The sequence below is a fragment of the Callithrix jacchus genome, chromosome 14 (assembly GCF_049354715.1).
Source record: "Callithrix jacchus isolate 240 chromosome 14, calJac240_pri, whole genome shotgun sequence".
NCBI lineage: Eukaryota > Metazoa > Chordata > Mammalia > Primates > Cebidae > Callithrix > Callithrix jacchus.
In genome coordinates, this window is record NC_133515.1 from 45,350,888 (window position 1) to 45,374,351 (window position 23,464).

Genomic DNA, 23,464 nt, shown 5'->3' on the forward strand with positions numbered 1-23,464 from the left:
TGGATAAAGTTTTTTGATGTGTTGTTGCAATCAGTTTGTCAGTATTGTGCTGAAGATTTTTGCATCTATGTTCATCATGGATATTGGCCTGATGTTTTCTTTTCTTGTTGAGTCTCTGCCAGGTTTTGGTATCAGGATGATGTTGGCCTCATAAATGATTTGGGAAGGATTCCCTCTTTTTGGATTGTTTGGAACAGTTTCAGAAAGAGTAGTACCAGCTCATCTTTGTATGTCTGGTAGAATTCGGCTGTGAACTCCTCTGTACCTGGGCTTTTTTTTGATTAGTAGGCTTTTAATTTCTCCCTCAACTTCAGCCCTTGTAATTGGTCTATTTAGGATTTAGACTTCTTCCTGGTTTAGGCTTGGGAGGGTGCAAGTGTCTAAGAATTTATCCATTTCTTCTAGGTTTACTTGCTTATGTTCATAGAGTTGTTTGTAGTAATCTCTGATGGTGGTTTGTATTTCTGTGGAATCTGTGGTGATATCCCCTTTATCATTTTTTATTGCATCTATTTGGTTATTCTCTCTTTTTTATTACTCTGGCTAGTGGTCTATTTTGTTGATCTTTTCAAAAAAACAAGCTCCTGGATTTATTGATGTTTTGAAGGGGGTTTTGTGTCTCCATCTTTTTCAGTTCTGCTCTGATCTCAGTTATTTCTTGTCTTCTGCTAGCTTTTGAGTTGTTTTGATCATGCTCCTCTAGCTCTTTCAATTGTGACAATAGGGTGTCAATTTTAGATCTTTCCTTGCTTCTCATGTGGGCACTTATTGCTATAAATTGTCCTCTAGACACTGATTTAAATGTGTCCCAGAGATTCTGATATGTTGTGTCTTTGTTCTCATTGGTTTCAAAGAACATCTTTATTTCTGCCCTCATTTCATTATTTAGTCAACATTCAAGTGCCAGTTGTTCAGTTTCCATGAAGCTGTGCGGTTCTGAGTTAGTTTCTGAATTCCGAGTTCTAACTTGATTGCACTGTGGTCTGAGAGACTGTTTGTTATAATTTCTGTTCTTTTGCATTTGCTGAGGAGTTATTTACTTCCAATTATGTGGTCAATTTTCGAGTAGGTGTGATTTGGTGCTGAGAAGATGTGTATTCTGTCGATTTGGTGTGGAGAGTTCTGTACATGTCTATTAGGTTAGCTTGGTCCAAGTCTGAGTCCAAGTCCTAGATATCCTTGGTAATTTTCTGTCTTGTTGATCTGTCTAATATTGATGGTGGAGTGTTAAAGTCTCCCACTATTATTGTGTGGGAGTCTTAGTCTCTTCGTAGATCATTTAGAACTTGTTTTATGTAACTGGGTGCTCCTGTATTGGGTGCGTATATATTTAGGATCATTAGCTCTTCTTGTTGCATTGATCCTTTTACAATTATGTAATGCCCTTCATTGTCTCTTTTGATCTTTGTTGGTTTAAAATTTATTTTATCAAAGACTAGGATTCCAACTCATGCTTTATTTTGCTATTTCTTTGGTAAATCTTCCTCCATCCCTTTATTTTGAGCCTATGCGTTTCCTTGCATGTGAGATGGGTTTTGACTTTTTATCCAATTTGACAGTCTGTGTCTTTCGATTGGGGCATTTAGCCCATTTATATTTAATGTTGACATTGTTATGTATGAATTTGACCCTGCCACTTTGATGCTAGCTGGTAGTTTTGCCTATTAGTTGACACAGTTTCTTCATTGTGTTGATGCTCTTTACTATTTGGTACATTTTTGGAGTAGCTGGTACTGATTTTTCCTTTCTATGTTTAGTGCTTATTTCAGGAGCTCTTGTAAAGCAGGCCTGGTGGTGATAAAATCTCTGAGCAACTGCTTGTTTGTAAAGGATTTTATTTCTCCTTCGCTTATGAAGAAGACTGGATATGAAATTCTAGGTTGAAAGTTCTTTTCTTTAATGATGTTGAATATTGGCCCCCACTCTTTTCTGGCTTGTAGGGTTTATGCTAAGAGATCCACAGTTAAGTCTGATGGGCTTCCCTTTGTGGGTAACCAAACCTTTCTCTCTGGCTGCCCTTGGCATCTTTTCCTTCATTTCAACTCTGGTCAATCTGACTATTACATGCCTTGGGGTTGCTCTTGTTGAGGAATAACTTTGTGGTGTTCTGTATTTCCTGGACTTGAATATTGGCCTGCCTTGCTAGGTTTGCAAAGTTCTCCTGGATAACCTGAAGAGTGTTTGCCAGCTTGGATTCATTCTCTCTCTCACATTCAAGTACACCTATCAAACACAGATTAGGTCTTTCCACATAATCTCATATTTCTTGGAGGCTTTGTTCATTTCTTTTTACCCTTTCTTCTCTAATCTTGCCTTTCCATTTTATTTCATTGAGTTGATCTTCAATCTCTGATATCCTTTCTTCTGCTTGGTCAATTTGGCTACTGAAACTTGTGTATGCTTCACAAAGTTCTCATGTTGTGTTTTTCAGCTCCATCAATTCATTTATATTCCTCTCTAAGCTGTTTATTCTTGTTATCATTTCATCAAACCTTTTTCAAGTCTTAGTTTCTTTGCATTCAGTTAGAACATACTCTTTTGGCTCAGAGAACTGTGTTATTAGCCACCTTTTGAAGCCTCTTTCTGTCAATTCATCTGACTCATTCTCCATCCAGCCTTGTTCCCTTGCTGGTGAGGAGTTGGGATACTTTGGAAGAGGAGAGGCATTCTGGTTTTGAGTGTTTTCATCCTTTTTGTGCTGGTTTCTTCCCATCTTTGTGGATTTATCTACCTATGGTCTTTGTAATTGGTGACTTTCAGATGGGGTCTCTGAGTGGACATCCTTTTTGTTGATGATGAAGTTATTTCTTTCTGTTTCTTCATTTTCCTTCTAACAGGCCCCTCTGCTGTAGGACTCCTGGAGGTCCACTCCAGAGCCTACATGCCTGGGGATCACCTGCAGTGGCTGCAGAATAGTAAGGGTTGCTGCCAGTTTCTTTTTCTGTTATCTTTGTCCCAGAAGGATACCCACCAGATGTCAGCCTGAGCTCTCCTTTATGAGGTATCTCTTTGGATATATGGGACACTGGGGAGCTGTCTGAGGAGACAGTCTTTCCCTTATAGGAGCTCAAGTGCTGAGCTGTGAGCTCCATTGTTTTGTTCAGAGCTGCTGGGCAGGTATGTTTCTAAGTCTGCTGCAGTGGAACTCATAACTGCCTTTTTTTCCCAGGTGCTCTGTCCCAGGAAGGTGGGGCTTTATTTATAAGTTCCTGTCGTGCTGCTGCCTTTTTTCAGAGATGTCCTACCCAGCGATGAGGTAGCCTAGTCACAGTCTGCCAGCAGAGGCGTTGCTGAGCTGCCATGGGCTCTGCCCAGCTACTGTGTGAACTTCCTTGCAGTTTTGTTTATAGGGGTATAGTTAGAACTGCCTCAGTAATGGTAATCTCCCTCAGTAATGGTCTGCCTCAGTAATGGCAGAGTGTCTCTGTAATGGTAGACTGCCTCAGTAATGGCAGACTGCCTTAGTAGTGGTAGACTATCTCGGTAATAGTGGATGATCTTCCCCCCACAGAGCTGGACTGTCCTGGGACCAGCTGTGCTTGCTCTGAAACTCTCAGTCCAGAGCATTTCAGATTGCTGGTCTTTGTGGGGGTCGGACCAGCAAAGCCAGTTCATCTGGCTCCCTGTTTCGGCCCCCTTTTATTCAGTTGAATGAGTAACTCTGTCTCCCAGGTGTTCCAGTCACCTGTTGTAACAGCACCCAGATTTGTGTGAGTTTTTGTGCAGAGACCGACTGCACCAGCTGTGCCACACTGGAGACTGATTGCGCATTTCCACCCGGGAATCTCCTGGTCTGTGGGCAGTAAAAATTTATTTGGAAATGCAGTGATCACTCACCCTCAGCATTTTCACTGGGAACTGCAATCCAGAGCTGTTCCTATTCGGCCATCATGGATCCTGCCTCCTGGCTGCATTTTTAAAAGCCTGGTTCTGTTTAAAGAATTACTTTAGTGACAATGAAAGACATATGTTTTCACGTAATTTGCCTGGTTATACTTGCAGAGTACTCCATAAAGATAATCTTTGGAAAAAATTTTAAAATGAACAAAGTTTTGTACAACCTATGGCTTTTACTTATTATCAATATGTAAAAGCACATTAAAAATATCCATTTTTACTCTACCTTTTCTGTCTTCCTATTTCCATATGCTTTAAGTGGGAAAAAAAAAAGGCAAGGCAACAAAATAAATTCCATCCACTATACTGAAGGCTGACATTTCAATGTCTTATTTGTAAACAGTCAGTAGTAAAAATCATTATCAAAAGAAGAAAAATAACTGTCACTTAAGTACCTCCTTAGTTCATAAATGTTTTCCGACAAAGAAGAAGTAAATGTACAGTATATATGACTACAGAAGTGAGTTATTTTTTTCTTTTCATAAACTTTTTTGCTTCTTTCAAAAGCTCTTCCACATCTTCCTTCTCTTCATCTTCTCTTCCTGGTTCCCAGTCAGAATCTTCATCTGTTGGCTCATAGTCTTCTTCCTCATCATCTAGAAAGCTGTCATTGAGGTCATACTCATTGGGTTGCTCAACATTATCATTATCTTCATCTAAAACATTTCTCACTGAAAAACAGAAGACTGTACACAACACAGCAATCACTACTCAACTTGGGATGATAGACATTTAACTATAAAATGTTTTCTTGCATCCAGAGAATTAATTTTACTAATGTATAGCTTACCACTACAAATTTCTGAAGGGCACCAAAATGATGCATTATTTATTATTCTAACTTTACCTACCATGAGGCTCCTGAAACTAAAATGGCCCATGAGATTAATAACAATGTTTTTTTAATACCATAATCATATTCACAACATCCCATCTTCCCATGTGGCCCCTCATTGGAAGAGGAAACAGCCTTAGGATGATAATGACCCCTCTACAGACAGAATGAGGAAAATAAATTGGGGACACTATCGACATTATTAATGAGCCAAAGCAATATAGCTTATCTAAATCCAGCCCTAGGTCTGGACATTTTAGTTATAGAAGCCAATTATCATTTAGGCCAGTTTGAGATTTTGTTTTCAGGCACTTGCAAACAAAAGAATCCTAAGAGATATAAGGGCAAATATATATTGTGGACAATGGGGAAAGCATTTACTATATAAAAGGTTCACAGTTGTGTGTTTTTTTAATATAAGAAAAATTATTAAAATCAGCAATTCAACAAATTCACAGCAGAGATTTAAAAAAAATTTTTTCATAAGAACTGGAAACTGTATCTATGTTTAATGGGAGAATCATTTAAAGTTTTCATTTTGAGTATCCTGAAGTAAAATTACTTACCTGGAAGCATACTATGTCTGTATTCTATCTTGTGCTGGGGATTCTTCCTGAAAGAAGAATGCAAAAATAAGAGCTAGTCTTCCAATTACTAAAAATTGATGACTGTTTACCCTAAACTACAATACTGACTAATTTACAAATAAACTTAGGACCCAATAGGCCTCTTCTGAAAAAGCATTTTTTTGTTTAATTACAATATTTCCTTTGTGCCTATGCCATGCCAAGTGTATTTCTAGATGCAAAGATAGAGTGATGAACAAGACAAAGTTCTTACCTCAAGAACTTACACTCTAGAAAGATGGAAAAGACAAAATATGCATTTCCAAAATATATACTTTTAAACTGATGTATCACACATATAAAAATATAAAATAGAATCCAAAATTCATGACACAAATATCAAATATGTATATAAGTATGTGTGTGTATACAGTATTTAAAAATTCTAAGGCTCTCCTTGAATCTCAAGAAAACAGTATTCTCTCAAAAGAACACCAATCATTTGTTATGAAAAAACACAAAAGTTAATTTTGTTGAGAAATTCAGATAACATATTCTGAAGTCAAACAGGTATTAGTGTTTAAAGATCTATTTTTAATTATATGTACTTATGATACCTTCAGTTATTTTGTTAAACAAATGCTTCGGCACCCTATATGTAAAAGACATTCTCCAAATGTCCCAGCAGTAAAATCTAAGTCAACAGTTCATCATGACCGAACTGACTGATATCCCTCCCTCAGGGAACTGACAATGCAGGGCTGGGGGGTACACTAACAATAGATATGTGCTGAGGTGACAACTTTCAAATATGCCTGTGTCAGAAGTGATTATTTTTACATAACAAATATTCACTTGTTCATTCAGCAAATATTGGCTGAATATTTCACTATATTCTGGCTCTAAACAGGCACTGCGGATAAAATATTTAACCAGATACACATTCTTGCCCCTAAAGAGACAGTCTTGGGGCAGGAGCAAGACACACATTAAATAAGCATTTTCTTCATTGAAAAATAAGAATATCTTCTGTGAAGATAGGAAATACTCATTATAACATATCTTTTAGGACACAGAAACTAAGTCAAGCCTTAAATCTTCTCTTTCTCAGGCTAAATAACATTTGTTCTTTTTTTTTTTTTTCTTTTCAATAGGGCAAATAAAGCAATTTTTTAAAAAATTACATAACTTAGGTAAAATATCACTTTAACTTTTTCTGTAAGTCCTCCCATTCAACTTTATAATTCCACATCTACTGCAACAGAGAAAAATGGCCAGTCTCAGGAAGTGGCTCTCGAGCTCCGAACCTAGTCTCTGAGTCATTGAATGTATACATGTACTAGGAATGATCTCAGAGTAGCTACTCCACCTCCTCCAGGTGACAGATGAGCAATGTGAGCCTAAGGAGATGAAGTTCATGCCCAGGGTTGTGCTTTCCAACTTGGGTAATGATCATATTAAGGCAGAGGTCCAGGCAAAATTATCAACTAAATTCTTAAAATATCTCTGCAATAATCAGGGGATTAAATGTTCCACTTATAAATTCCTTTATGAGTCTATTGTAAAAATAAAGTATCCAACTGCTCTTTTTTTCATCATTTAAAAAAATATACACTGTTTTAAAAATATTTTATAATAAAAATTATATTTTAAAAATATTGTATATTTTTCTCTGTGCCTTTGACACTATTGTGATATTAAAAACAAAGGAAAATAAATACTTTCTAATCACATAGAACCATCTTCTTGAAAAATAATTGTTTTCTTGTTTCCAGCATTGCCTACTATCTTATATACTTCCTCCCAATACTGACCTATCTATCTATCCATCCATCCATCCATCTATCTTAGAGACAGGTCTCACTCTATTACTCAGGCTAGAGTGCAGGGCACAATTATAGCTCACTGCAGCCTCAAACTCTTGAGCTCAGGTGATCCTCCCACCTCAGCCTCTTGAGTACAGCTAGGACTGCAGGTTTGAGTCACTGAGCCCATCCTAATTTGCTGTATCTCCATCATAATTTGTTGGGCAATAGGAAGTAATTATAAATACATAAATTTAAATTACTTGACAAAACCAAGAAAAATAGTGTTACTGCTTTTAAAAGTTGTGGTAATCATGAAATCTATTTTCCAAGATAGGTTTTAACTAGTGTTACTTTCAAGAGTTTCAACTGATAACCCTGGAATCTGTAATGCTATCTGGCAATTTTTTATAATGAGGGAAATTTGCTCTGTGTTGTCCAATATCGAGTCACTAACTGTATGTGACTGTTAAGGCCTTGAAATATGGGTAATAAAGCTGAGGAACAGAATTCCAAATTTTATTTACTCAATTCAGATTTAAATGTAAACAGCCACATGTAGCTAGTGGCTATCATACTGGACAACCGTTTATTTCAAAAATCAAGAAAAGGGAGATCCTTTCTCCCCAGCCAAGATTAATTACAATTAATCATCTCAAAACCAACAAACAAACATCCTCTTTCTTATGAAGTAACTCTCAAACATGGTAAACATTTTATAGGTAGAAATGGCATTACTGAAAATATAAGGTCAGTGACTACAGTCAGAAAGACATTAGAATCCTAACTCAGCCACCTCCCTGTATGTTGTCTAAGCTTCAGTTTTCCCATTTGTAATAGGGGGATAACAACAGAACGCATACTCACATGAAGCTGTTTTGAGGATTCATGAGATAATGCACAATAAGTCTTTAATCTAAAGGCTCAGCAGGTGGTAAATAAATAACGTTAGCCTTTGATCCATTCATTATTAGTTTAAGAAACAGTCACAGAATACTTATTACATGTCAGGCCTTGTGTCAGGTGTGACACTCATACCTAATCTCTCTTCTTTTCCTACAATGTGAGCATTAAACACAGTGCAAAAGTGTAACTGCACAGTTAATTAAGGTTCTAATTCATCAGCTTTGAAAAGTGGAAAAAAGATTCTATATGAGATTCTGTGTTTAGCATAATTAACCCAAATTTGACCTTTTGATGAAAAAGAAATTCAAACTTAAAACAAAACAAAACTAAACAAAAACTGGACAGTTTAGCTGTGATGAAGACAGTTGCTAATGAACAAAGCTATGGTGATGATTTGTGGGAAAATCTTTCCTACTGACCATGCTAGTGCAGGTCACTGACTTAAGTTCAGTCTTTATTAAAGTATAATTAATGCTGAGCATCAGGAACAGAGAAAGATAAAAATGGGGAACACTAATACCAAAGATATTCTTTATCTTTACTTTAGAAAAAAATTACTGGCTGGGCATGGTGGCTTGTGCCTGTAATCCCAGCACTTTGGGAAGCCAAGGTGGGTGGATTATTTGAGGTCAGGAGTTCAAGACCAGCCTAACCAACATGGTGAAACCCCATCTCTACTAAAAATACAAAACAGTTAGCCAGGCGTGGTGGCGTATGCCTGTAATCCCAGCTACTCAGGAGGCTGAGGCAGGAGATTCATTTGAACTCAGGAAGAGGAGGTTGCAGTGAGCCGAGATCACGCCACTGCACTCCAACCTGGGTGACAGAGCGAGACTCCATCTCAAAAAAACAAAAAAAAAAGGTTACTAGTCATTTGGAATTCTTTTCAGAAACATTTTATTTTGAAAAATTTTTACACCTACTTTAAAAAGCAGGTAAGACTAGTACACTGAAATTCCATATAACTTCATCAAAATTTTTCAAGTGTTAACATTCTACATTGGTATCTTATTGTTATTATCTATCTATAATTATTTCAGATTAAGGCTTTTTCTCCTTCTTCTAATATATGTATGCTTCAGGTACCAAGCAGTCCTCTTTTCCTGCTTTGCCCTTAAGAGTTAAGTAGGATTATTGAAAAGTTAAATACGGCCTTAATTGTTTGCTACTAGAGCCTCCTTCAACACTGCTTTAGAAATGCTCAATTAACTAAATGTCAGGCTTTTAAAAAAAAAGTACAGTAATGAAACCTAGGGAGTTAGAGACTCAAGTATGGTTTAAGCACCAAATACTGATTGAAAGACTGCTGACATCAGTTGTCAGGCTAGAAAAATTAAAAAGGAGAGCAACTTTTTAAAAAGAGAAAGTAAAGACAGGGTATCGAAAAGTGGGGGAGTGGGGTTCAACCTTAAAGTTTCAGAAGATAGTTCCTCATTCTCTATTATCTTGGAACACATTCACAGTTGCACTCACATGCACCATCTACATGCTCCAACCTCCTACTTAGGAAACAGCAAGCCATTTCAGAATAAATGAACAAATAACTATGAAAGAAGTGTTACATTTAATTATTCCAAAAAGGAAGAGCAGAAAATGTAATGTGAAATTTTATATTTAAAAATGGTAAAAAAAAAATTCAGACCCACAAACAGGTTTTCATCTGCCTTAGAAGGTAAAAGTTGTTTCTTTGAGGATCTTCCATCCTTTCCTAGAACTTGCTCTTTTCATAAAGACAGGTAAAAGACTGTAATGCAGAACAGAAGAAACTGAGGTGGTGTTTATCAATTGGACACTGACCTTCCAACCTAAAGCAAAAGAATTATTATCAATAAAATTTTGCTAGATATTTCACTGAAAATGAAGGAAAAGAATATCTATGATAGGCCCAAAAGTTTCCTGCTGGGGTATATATTCTCTTTGATGATAAACAGAACTCACAGAATAGATGGACTTTAACAAGAGAATGAGCCCAAACAGAGAAGATAGTTTATCACATGCAAAAGCACACACTCAAAAACAAATTTTAGATATGTTTGGTTCACATAAAAATTTAAATGCTAAATTGAGTCTTCTGAATGCTAAATTCTTAAATTATCTTTTCCTTCAAGGTCCTTCATGATCTCAGTGTCACTCTTTATTAGCAGCTCAATCTTTTGTTTCCACTCTTAGGGGGTACATCGTGATTTTTCCCCATCGATAGAAATTTGTTCATAGCTTTTTTACGAAGTACATTCTTCTAACTCTGTACTACTACCTAAGTTAAAATCATATCTCTCTCATGAAAGTAGCTTTGATAATACTGGAAAATAGCTCCAGAATGCATTGTCTATATTTACCACTTGGTACCTACCACGTCCTTTCTTGTCCTGTCATCTAAATTTTCAGCACACACACAAACATAGACTTGCACATATATGCATTATCTCGATCGTCTGTCAAATAAGTGGCTGGAGAGCATGAGCTCTCCATAGAACCTACAAAATATTTATAACTTTGTCATAACAGAAAAATTAATAAACTACTGTTCCTTACAGTATTATCTACACTTTTTGTTATTTATGCAACTGCATCATTAAAACCAGAATATTATTTTTGAAAATACATATTTTAAAATGTAACTTCATAGAACCTACAAAAGCGCCTCTCTCCAGCTGGTTTTCAATTACATTTTTCATAGATCATCTACTAGAATATAATCGACCTTTTTTCTTCAAGAATGTATTTTTTTAAGTTAAGCTTACACATGAGTTTTCAAAATGAGTTTTGTATCCTTTGACCAATACCTCTCCAACCCACGCCCCCTCCCAGCCTTTAGTAACTACCATTCTACTCTCTGCTTCTATGAGTAGGAAGTTCTTAGATTCCACATGTAAGTGATACCATGTGGTATTTGCTTTTCTGTACCTGGCATCTTTCATTTAACATAATGTTCTCTAGGTTCATCTACCTTGTCACAAACAATATCATTTCCTTCTTTTTTAAGGCTGAATTGTATTCCATTGTGTATATATATACATTTTCTTTATCCCTTTATCCACTGATGGACACTTACATGGATTCCATCATTTGCAACACAAAGTAGAAGTTTAAAATTCTCATTGGTTAAAGTACAAAAAAGAGTATCTAATAGTTTCTGGACTAAAACTTTCTTGAGTTAATGCTAACACTTCTAATTTTTTATTTTTAATAAAACCAAATCTATAGATTCTAATGATTTTCAGAAATCTACCCTTTGAAAAACAGTTTTTCTGTGGGATATATTCCAGAGAATGGCTATTCTCATTAGGTCGAAGAGACTGTCAATGTGCTGAAATTGCTCTGCACTCACACTTACAAAGTTAATAATCAAAGTATTCATTGAATCTTGTTACACAAACCCAAGACTAAAATATGTCAGAATTTCCTGCCATTAACAATGCATATCACTTCCTTGGGAAACAATAAAAATCTGACACTCATATTAATCAGATTCTATTGTAATCAGGTTCCTGAGATACAGACTGCTCAGCACTGTAATACACTTAGCTCTAGTCAATCAATCACTCAGGTCAACCAGAAACACTTAAGACATAAGATGCCACAGTGCCTTGGGCCTGTTCTCATCTGGCAATTTAAACTTTGGATCACTAGCATTATGTTGTGGAAGGAGCTCAGATTTTAGGATCAGAAGAGCTGAGCCTAAATTCAAACTACACTTTTTATTGGTTGTACAAGTTAGGGCAACTCCTTTGAACCAACTCTCTTTCTTCATCTGAAAAGGAGGGATAACACTGTCTACCTCATATAAGATTGTTTCAAGGGTTAGATAAAGCAGTGTGTATAAAAATAGGTAGGCTAGGCTGGGCGCGGTGGCTCAAGCCTGTAATCCCAGCACTTTGGGAGGCCGAGGCAGGTGGATCACGAGGTCAAGAGATCGAGACCATCCTGGTCAACATGGTGAAACCCCATCTCCACTAAAAAGACAAAAATATTAGCTGGGCATGGTGGCGCATGCCTGTAATCCCAGCTACTCAGGAGGCTGAGGCAGGAGAATTGCCTGAACCCAGGAGGCGGAGGTTGCGGTGAGCCGAGATCGTGCCATTGCACTCCAGCCTGGCTAACAAGAGTGAAACTCCGTCTCAAAAAAAAAAGTAGGCTATTAAGCATTTTACAGATATCAGTTATTCAGATAGACATAAAAATCAATTTTACTTTAAGATATTCAACAATGGCTAGACATCCTACATGCTAGTAAAAGTCACTGTTCAAATTAAATAGCTGAATTTTTCCTTCAATAATAAAATTCCCTACTGAATATTTTTCCGTGTCATATCTCACACCTTTATATAAGATTTTCTAACATCTGACTATGCATATTCCATTTTCAGAAATCAGTTATTTCATAATAAGGAAAAACATCTTTTGCATGTAACCCTAAGTCACAGCTAAATGGCAACTCTGTACAACTCTTTGGGAAAATGTGAGCATTTGAAATAACTTTCAAGGGCAATGCCAAATTCCACCAGATCTTTTTCCTAAGAATGAAGGGGATTACTTAATCAGAGCTCATTCATAAAAGATTTAAATGCCTTTTTCTCAAATGGCATTTTCTGTAACTCAGCTGGTCTCAAAATCCTTTTTGTTTTTTTCACTGTTGTTAATTATTAACAGTTTGAGATCTAAATATAAAGCTATACGACCATATCACATCAGATTTTTGTGAGCTGTTACATTTTAAAATATGTATTTTCAAAAATAATATTCTGGTTTTAATGATGCAGTTGCATAAATAACAAAAAGTGTAGATAATACTGTAAGGAACAGTAGTTTATTAATTTTTCTGTTATGACAAAGTTATAAATATTTGTAATTATAATAAACCATGGAAAATTTGACCTTTTCTAATATTTCCTACAATGTTCAAATAGAAATAAATAAAATGGTTCTATTACTATCCATTTCACTCAAACTGTCTATCAATAAAAATTCACTGAATATCTATTATATGCCAAGCACTGTTCTAGGTTCCAGAGACTCAGTCAGCAGTAAACAAGCAGACAGCATCTGCTTTCATGAGGTTTATAAGATGGGGGATAAGACAGGGAAACAAATATATATTTATAATTTCAGGAAGTGACTGTTAGGAAGAAAAATAAAGCAAGGGATATAGTGACTGAACGTATTTAGGTAGAGAGGTCAGAGAAGGGCATTTCCAAGGAAGTATATCACATACATACCTAAAGGAAGAATACTCTAGGAAGAGGAAACAGCAAATGTCTTTACATTTGCTAAGGCACCTAACAAGCTAGGGTGTTGGGTTAAAAAAAAAAATCATAATGAAAATTGATATACTTTAAGGGGAATGAGAAAAAAGGAAAATAGTAGAAAATGAAGTCAAAGAACTTGTAAGCCTTGATAAAGTTTATTTTAGGAAGCCACTGGAAAGTTATGAGTAAGAAGATAACATGAAATGACTTATATTTAAAGAAGTGCTCTGGTTGCTAAAACAGAGATATTGGGAAACTACTACAGTATTCCAGACAAGAGAGGATGGTAGCTATGACTGAGGTGGTAGAGGGCAAAGGTAGAGGGCAAGTGATCAGGTTCCTAATATATTTTAAAGGTTGAAATGGCAAGAAATATTGATAGACTGAATGAGTGATATGAAGGAAAGAGAAGAATCAAAGGTAGTTCCTGCTAGTGTGCCTGAATACTAAGCAAATGGTGGAGTCATTCATTTACAGCGGTAAAGAACACTTGAGAAAGAGTTGTTTTCATGATAAAAATCAAGAGTTCTGACTTAGAGGTGGTAAGTTTGAGCTACCTATTATACAGTCAAGTGGAGGCATTTAAACATATGAATCTGGAACCATTAAATTGAATTAGCTCACCTAAGAAATAAAAACAGAAAAGAAAGAGATCTGACAACCGAGCCCTGTGGCTCTATAATATTTACAAACAGGAAAGAAGAGACAGCAAAGGCGGTTAAGGAAGGGTAGCCAGGCATATAACTGAGCTGACTTTATAAATATGAAGATACAGCTCTCTGCTCTAGATTTCTCCATAGTGAATCAAGATCCCTAGAGCAATCCAACTCAGTGCTTTTTATGTTTTCACAAGAAACTGAAACCCAGGAAAAACAACTAGCTGATGCAAAGTCATGCTACAGAATTAGCATAACCATAACTAGAACCTAAGTCTGCTAATTTAAAAACACTTTATTATTTCATCGTAAAGAAGTACCTAAAGATTAACTAGACAGTGGTAACAATAACAGAATAATAGTTTTTAGTTTTATTTACTTCCAAAGATTTGCTAACTTAACACCATGGTTTTAAATGAACCTAAAAAACTGTTTGAAAACCAAACACCATATGTTCTCACAAGTGGGAGCTGAACAATGAGAACACATGGACACATTGGGGGGAACAACAAACACTGGGTCTTGTCGGTGGGGCTGGTAGGGGTACAGACAGAGGGAGAGCATCAGGAGGAAGAGCTAATGGATGCTGGGCTTAATACCTAGGTGATGGGTTAATCTGTATAGCAAACCATCATGGCAAATGTTTACCTATGTAACAAACCTGCACATCCTGCACACGTACCCCAGAACTTAAAATAAAAGCTGAAGAGAAAAAAAAAGAGCTGTTTTACATCAGCTCCTAGATCAGTGAATAGCACATTTGATATGCTCAATATTTACCCAGTGAAGAAATGAGCATACCATATTTTTGTCCTATCAAAACAAAATAGGCTATCTTGCATTTTTGAAATTCAATTTCTATTTTAAAACGTGAAACAAAACCACAAATCCCATATTATCAAATATCTAGGCCTCAAAATTTAGGAGAAAAAGAAAAATGTTTAAATATTGTCTTTATTAATATTAAACAAGTAAACCAGCATAAAATAGTAAAAAGTACTCACTTTGTTACCTGATAATCATTACAATTTACTAAGTATGCCAAAAGAACTGTGAAAATTTTTATGTATGTATAATTAACAGTAAATATAACAAAGAACAAATTTATTATGATGAAAATAATTGCTCATTTAAATAAATGAAAAAGAAAAGCAAAACCACAGAAGACATTCCAGTATATTTTGTCAAGGCTACATGAATATAATTGATGCTCTTACAGTAATTTCTAAATGGAGTTTTAAAACCATTATATCCAAGTCTTATAAAAACTGTGAAGCAAGTCATTAATATTTAAGATAATTTTTTCCAAGATCATATTCTTATACACAATTAAAGAACTGTAAGCATGGCAAATGATGGTAAGTTACTTTCTATATATGCAGAACCTATAAAAATGGATTAAGGTGCTACTAACTTTGACTATTTTTTTTTTTTTAGATGGAGCCTTGTTTTGTTGCCCAGGCTGGAGTGCAGTGGTGCAATCTCAGCTCACTCTAACCTCCGCCTCCTGGGTTCAAGTGATTCTCCTGCCTCAGCCTCCCAAGTAGTTGGTACTGCAGGGGTGCATCACCACACTGATTAATTTTTGTATTTTTTTTCTTTTTTTTTTTTGACAGAGTCTCACTCTGTCACCAGGTGACAGGCTGGAGTGCAGTGGCGCGACCTCAGCTCACTGCAACCTCCACCTCTCGGGTTCAAGCAATTCTCCTGCCTCAGTCTCCTGAGTAGCTGGGACTACAGGTGTGCGTCACCACCCCCAGCTAATTTTTTTGTATTTTTAGTAGAGACAGGGTTTCACCATGTTGGCCAGGACAGTCTCCATCTCTTGACCTCGGGATCCGCCCGCCTCGGACTCCCAAAGTGCTGGGATTATAGGTGTGAGCCACCGCACCCAGCCAACCTTGACTATTCTCAACTATAAATAAATTGATAGCATCACATGACTGATTCTGAAAATCTTAACTACCTGACAACTAGAGGTCTCCTTATGAAGATCTATCTATTTTTGCTAATGAAATATAATGTGGATTTACACTAAACAACACATGTTCTTATTTTTTGTTAAGCGGTTTCTAAAAATCATTATCTTGCAGCTTGAAGTGTATATCTACAGATATAGTCAGCCCTCATAGCGGGATTCAGCACCTGCAGATTCAACCAACTGCAGATTAAAAATGTAGTTAGGCCTACAATGATGGCATCCTTACTGAACATGTATAGACTTTTGCTTCTTGTTATTATTTCCTAAACAATACAGTACAATAACTATTCACATAGTATTTATATTTTGTTAAGAATTATAAGGAATCTAGGGATTATTTAAAGTACATGGAAGGATGTATGTAGGATATATGCAAATATTATACTATTGTACATAAGAGACTTGAGCATCCCCAGATTTTGGTATGCCCTGGGGTCCTGGAACCAATCCCCCAAAGATACCAAAGACAGTCTGTACTTTCTACCAATTAAGATAACATTACAACAATTTGGAAAACTTTTCAAAAATAAAAGATGAACTAGCAAAAAATTTTAGATCATACCAGGATCAGCAAATAACAAAAAATAGTTAATTTACTCACTATCATTTATATGTGCTTGTGGCAAAACATTGTGTTTTTCACACAATACAGGCCACATTACAGATTTAGTATTACACTGAGAGCACTTATAGCTGATAACTGACACACCTCCTTAAGTCATCCCTCTTAGAAGACATTATAATTAAAAAATATATAAGACACTAGCCTCTGAAAGACATCAAGACACCAACATTTTATTTGCATGACACATGGCAGCCTAAGGTTTTGTAATCCAAGGCAATGTACATGAGTTTGACTTTACATTCTTACTCCAAGTTGGTTGAAAACAGACTCTATTCATATCAGTGTGTTTATATTCTAAGGTAAGTGCTTACTTCAACAAATAAGAACAGGAATACACATAAAATCCTATTATTCATCAGAGGAACTAAATGAGTCAGAGGTAGGAAGAGCAATCACTAGACATTAAGTATCTAATGTTCTAATTCAGACAAGTGCCTTAAACTAATGAAATCCATTAAACTGAGTGAGTATTCTGACAAACAGCAGTGGACAGCACAAAAAGAATAAATTAGTTGACAGGCAAGATACTTCATTTTTTAAGTAAATTTTTTTATTTCCATAGGTTATTGTGGAACAAGTAGTATTCAGTTATATTAGTAGGTTCTTTAGTGGTGATTCGTGAGATTTTGGTGTACCCATCACCCAAGCAGTATACACTGCACCTAATTTGTGGTATTTTATCCCCCACACCCTTCCCGCCCTCTCTCCCTGAGAACCCAAAGCCCATTGTGTCTTTCTTATGCCTTTGCATCCTCATAGCTTAGCTCCCACATATGAGTGAGAACATACAATGTTTGGTTTTCCATTCCTGAGTTACTTCACTTAGAATAATAGTCTCCAATCTCATCCAGGTCGCTGCAAATGCCATTAATTCATTCCTTTTTATGGCTGAGTAGTATTCATACATATATATACACACGCACATATATACACACACATACATATACATATATATTCACACACACAAACACACACACACACACACGTATATATGTGACAGGCAGATCACGAGGTCAGGAGTTTGAGACCAGCTTGACCAACATGTGAAACCCCATCTCTACTAAAAATACAAAAATTAACCAGGCATGGTGGTGCATGACTGTAATCCCAGCTACTCAGGAGGCTGAGGGAGGAGAATCACTTGAACCCAGGAAGTGGAGGCTGCAGTGAGCTGAGATTGCAACACCGCACTCCAGCCTGGGCAACAGAGCAAAACTTCATCTCAAAAAAAATGTAAATGGACTAAGTACTCCACCTAAAAAGCAAAGACTACCAGACTGGATTAAAAAGAAAAACCAGTGAACCAACTATATGCTCTTTATAAGAGACATGTTTTAAATATAAGAACACATGTCAAAACTAAAAGGATTAAAAAGGGTATTACACAAACACTAACCATATAACCTGGGGTAGTTATATTATAAACAATTTAGAACTGATATCTGATCAACCCTCTAGTTCAAACTATAAATTCTTAGAAAATACAGGAGAACCTGAATGCATCCCGAAAATACAATCAACGAAGTGCGAATGATGGAATCCTCTTCAGAACAAATGATAAGCTTTCTTCAACAAATATATAGTGAGGAAAAAAATAAAGAGAAACCTATTGATTAAATAAATTACGAGACATGGCTACCTTTTGCCATATAGAACTTAAGCAGATGCTAATTCAGATAAACTGTAAAAAAAAAAAAAAGACACTATAGGGAAATGTAGATATCTGACAGGATACTGAATAATATTAAAGATTTATTTAATAACAGTGTTATGGTATGTTTTTAGACAGTATTTTTTACAGGTACACACTAAGATACTCATAGATAAAATGGGATAAAAAGATACAAGTTAGGTATTTGCTTCAAAAAAATACAGGAATGGGGTAGCAAGTAGTTTGGGGGGGTAGATGAAACAATATTGGCCATGAGTTGGTAACTGCACAAACTAGGTGGTGGCTTCACTGAAGCTTATTCTACATTCTCTTTACTTGTATTTATGGACAAAATTCTCCATTACAAAAGTTTTTTTTCTAAACAAATGAAAAGGCACATCACCATGGTGCCATGAATTATGTACATGAACTATCAAAGGTGGCTTTGTTCCAAATATACAAAAAATATATACAAATATGTTTGTTCTACAAGTACCTCTCAACATTGTTTCATCAATACTTGGCACTTGATTCTTTGGAAAATATTTTTTGAATAAATAAATAGGAGAAAACAGTTACTTCAAGGTGATATGTTTACGTGTGTGTGGATGTGTGTGTAATTTCCCTGATTACTAATGACACTGAGTACTTTTTCATATGTTATTAGTATTTGGATTTCCTTTTGGGCAAAAAGCCTATGTATATTACTAAGCAAAAGCAATAGCAAGTTAAAATATTGTTTCATTGTTCTAGATATATGCTACTGTCAGTTATGTGGGTTGTAAATATATTTTTTTCTTACTCTGTGCTTTGTTTTTACTCTCAATGTCTACTGATGCATTAAAAACGCCTTACTTTTGGCCGGGCGTGGTGGCTCAAGCCTGTAATCCCAGCACTTTGGGAGGCCGAGGCGGGTGGATCATGAGGTCAACAGATCGAGACCATCTTGGTCAACATGGTGAAACCCCGTCTCTACTAAAATTACAAAAAATTAGCTGGGCACGGTGGTGCGTGCCTGTGATCCCAGCTGCTCGGGAGGCTGAGGCAGGAGAATTGCCTGAACCCAGGAGGCGGAGATTGTGGTGAGCCGAGATCGAGCCATTGCACTCCAGCCTGGGTAACAAGAGCGAAACTCCGTCTCAAAAAAAAAAAAAAAAAAAAAAACAAAACGCCTTACTTTTAATGTAATCAAATAAATAAATGTTTTCCATTTTAATTACTTTTTTTTGTTTCTTATTTTAGAAAATAATCCGAACTTCTCTGAGATCACGAAACAATTCCCTTCTATTTATTTTTAAAGCTTTATTATTTTGCTTTTTACATTTAGTACTATGAGTCATTTGAAATTCAGTTTTTGACTATGATGTGATATAAGCGTCCAGTTTTATTTTTTCTTCAGATGAGTATTACTTACCCCCTCGTAATTAATTGAAAAAATTCATTTTTCTCAATACCTGCAAGGTCCCTTTTCATAAATATGTCACCTTATATGTATAAGCCTATTTTGAATTACCATTCTGTTCTGGTCATGTTACTTGATCTTTGTGCCCATACCACACTGCCTTAGTAACTATAAAGTATAACACATCCTGCCACCTATTCTTCATTATGTATGATTGTCACAGCTATTTTTATCCTTTGTAATCCATATAAATTTAAGAATCACATTATGAATTTCTATATAAAAGCTATTATGATTTGGAATCAGTTTATATACAAATCCATTGATGAAAATTGGTATTTTGATACTAGTGGATAATTCAATCATGAACATTTTGATCTTCATAATTATTTAGCTCTTTCTAAAAAATATTTTCTCATTTTACATTTAAAGTTTTATAGTTTTCTTCATACAGAACTCTATACCTTTTATATTTATTCCTAAGGACTTCTTACTTTTTGATGTTGTTATAATCTTTTAAAATTTTTATTTTCTTACTGGTTACTGATGGACTATAGAAACATAATTGGTTTTGTATATCGATTTTTCTATCCAATAACCTTCCTAAGCACTTATTAAGTTTATAATTCATCGGTGGGCCAGTTTATCTTTACTGTATATACAATAATGCCATCTGTTAACACAAAATTTTATTTCTTCCTTTGCAATCCTTATACATTTTCCTTTTCTTATTTTAGTATACTGTCTTGAATCTCCATATAATGATGAACAGAAGTGGTAATAATAGGCGTCCTGTATCATTTCTGATTTCAGAAGGGAAATTTTTAATATTTTACTTTATAACATTTGCTGTAAGTTTTTTGTAGATATTCTTTTTGATATTAAAGAAGTTCCCTTCTATTCCTACTTTGTAAAAAGCTTTTTAAATAAATGAATGCTAATTTTGGTTTGTCAGGTTTTTTCTTTCCAATCATCTATGGAGATGACTTTTCTACTTACTCTGATGACATGGTAAATGATATTACTTTTTAATGTTAAAATATGCATTCCTTAGATAAACCACAGTTGGTCATATTATATTTTCCTTTTTATTTATTGCTTGATTCTCATAACATTTCTCCCCCCCTCAGGATACTTAGAACTATGTTCAAAAGTAAGCTCATCCTGCAATTTTTTATTCTTATATTATTCTTGCTAGGTTTTGGTATCAAGCTTATACTGGTCTCACATCATGAACTGGGAAATACACACTCTTTTAATTTCTTTGGAGTAGTTTGTATAAAAATGAAGTGCTTCTTCTTTAAACGTTTGTTAGAACTTGCCATTAAAACCAAACAGATCTATCATTTCTTTGGTAGGAAGCTTTAAATCATGTATTTAATTTCTCTTACATTAACTCCATTTTCAATTTTTTCTTGTATATGTTTCTTGAAGTTGTACTTTTCTAAGAATTTGTTAATTTCTCCAAAAATTTTCAAGTTTATTAGTAAAGCTGATCATAATGAACACGTTTCTTTCTAAAAAAAGTGTAAGCCTTTTTCCTTTCTGGTCCCAGAAACTTACTTTGTCTTCTCATTGAATACCACATCATAGAAATAGCAACAACTTCAAATAGCCCAGTAGGTTCAGCAATCTGTATTTAAAAATATCTAAGAAATATGACTGTCTGGAATTAAAGCTCTCTAAAGCTGAAATCACTAATTCTTTCTTTGGTAGTCTGTTTCATTTCAAGTTCATTCATTTATTAAGCAAAGTTGCAAGATACAAGGATAAGAGTCCTTGCTGTCAAGATACTAGCTACCTGTAGGAAGAGATGTTTCTGATAAAGAATCAAACATAATCTCATGAAATAAATCCTACTCTGTGCATGATAAAGACACGGACAAGATGCCATGAAAACTGAGAGGGGAGGTATTCTTACTCGTCTTTCAGAATTGTTATTTTATGTGTTGGCAAGAATAGTGGAGTAGTAAAAGTTAAGGAAGCAGAGGGATGCAGAGATAACATCCAAAATGGATTTATATGTCACACCTAGGACACGTAGAGTGAATAGAGTCTATGTTGGGATAGCATCAACAGCTCTTAAGTGATCTAATTTGCATTTTAGAAAGTAAGAAATAAGAAAAAATTTCAGGCACTTCTAAGACGTGTAACTTAAGTAATTTAGAATTATCCAAAAGAAAGATAATCCTACCTATTACCAGTATGAAAATCTGTAATCTACAGAAGTTTAAAAATTAAAATTAAAAGGCTTGACATAACAAGCTGCTGTCAGTTTCTCCCAGATAAATAACAGAGATAAGAAAGAAAAGGAGTATAGGCAAAATTTCAGTTTCTATACCTATAACAGGATGGTCCATAGGGACATTCAGGCCGGTCATCAGTCTTATCTTGGCCCACAATTTGTACACCTCCATAATCACTATCACCAGGATGACTAAAACATTGAAAATGAACAGGATTCTTCCTAGGAGGGCAAAAAATAAACTCTCAGAAAAAAATAAATGGAACAGTCTAGATTTATAGTGGATATAGCAGAAAACCAGGCAATCCACATCTGGCTATTCCTGAACATAAACCAACATGCTACATTGATGACATAAGCATATGTTATAGCAACATATTAAATTGATGACATCAAGTTGATGATATCAGCTCAGTACAGGACTCTCACAGTAACATAACACATTTCTGGTGTCATGTGATAAGACATGAATATCAGTGGACAACTTGCAAACATTACTATTTAATATATATAGGACACATATGTATGTAGCATATAAAATAAATATCATAAGCATATGTAGCTTTTCAAAACTTTTAATAAAATGAACACATACATTGTACCCTTTGCTAAGATAAAAAACAGAACATTTCCAACATCCTAGAAAGGTCCCATGTCCCCTCTTCCAATCACTAAACCCATTTTACTACCCAAAGGTAACTATACTAACTTCTTTTTTTTTTTTATTTTTATTTTTTTAAATTTTTTTATTTCATTTTAGGTTTTGGGGTACATGAGCAGAACATGCAAGACAGTTGCGTAGGTACACACATGGCAGTGTGTTTTGCTTCCTTTCTCCCCTTCACCCACATTTGGCATTTCTCCCCAGGCTATCCCTCCCCACCTCCCCCTCCCACTGGCCCTCCCCTTTTCCCCCCAATAGACCCCAGTGTTTAGTACTCCCCTCCCTGTGTCCATGTGTTCTCATTTTTCATCACCCGCTTATGAGTGAGAATACGCGGTGTTTCATTTTCTGTTCTTGTGTCAGTTTGCTGAGGGTGATGTTCTCCAGATTCATCCATGTCCCTATGAGTGAGAATATGCGGTGTTTCATTTTCTGCTCTTGTGTCAGTTTGCTGAGGATGATGTTTTCCAGATTCATCCATGTCCCTACAAACGACACGAACTCATCATTTCTGATTGCTGCATAATATTCCATGGTGTATATGTGCCACATTTTTCCAATCCAGTCTATTATCAATGGGCATTTGGGTTGATTCCAGGTCTTTGCTATTGTAAACAGTGCTGCAATGAACATTCGTGTACATGTGTCCTTATAGTAAAACGTTTTATAGTCTTTTGGATATATACCCAGTAATGGGATTGCTGGGTCAAATGGAATTTCTATTTCTAAGGCCTTGAGGAATCGCCACACTGTCTTCCACAATGGTTGAACTAATTTACACTCCCACCAACAGCAGAGCCTATACTAACTTCTAAATGTGCTTTTCAAACTTTTCAGACTTAAGACTCTTTTATACTCAAAAAATGATTAAAACTCCAGAGAGCCTTTGTTTACAAAGGATATTTACCCTATTAGAAATTAAAAATGAGAAATTGAAAAAAATACACCTATTGACTTAAATAGAACAATAACATACTATCATAAT

At 35.5% G+C, this 23,464-nt stretch overlaps 1 protein-coding gene across 10 annotated transcripts in view; it reads right to left on the reverse strand.

Annotated features, from left to right (window-relative positions):
• Positions 1 to 1,404: 1,404 nt before the first annotated feature.
• Positions 1,405 to 23,464, reverse strand: part of APLF (aprataxin and PNKP like factor) — a 121,678-nt gene continuing 99,618 nt past the window's right edge. For 6 of the 10 annotated variants that reach the window (XM_078349167.1, XM_054244880.2, XM_054244879.2 and 3 more), the window contains 3 exons: positions 21,912 to 22,037; positions 5,299 to 5,345; positions 1,405 to 4,583 (listed from right to left, as the gene is read on the reverse strand). In XM_078349167.1, the coding sequence (XP_078205293.1) occupies positions 4,363 to 4,583; positions 5,299 to 5,345; positions 21,912 to 22,037 (394 nt within the window). In that variant the 3' untranslated portion in view covers positions 1,405 to 4,362. Of the gene's footprint in view, positions 4,584 to 5,298; positions 5,346 to 21,911; positions 22,038 to 22,374; positions 22,965 to 23,464 lie in introns of those variants that run through there. The other 4 variants (XM_078349164.1, XM_054244882.2, XM_078349166.1 and 1 more) reach the window with 2 other exon arrangements.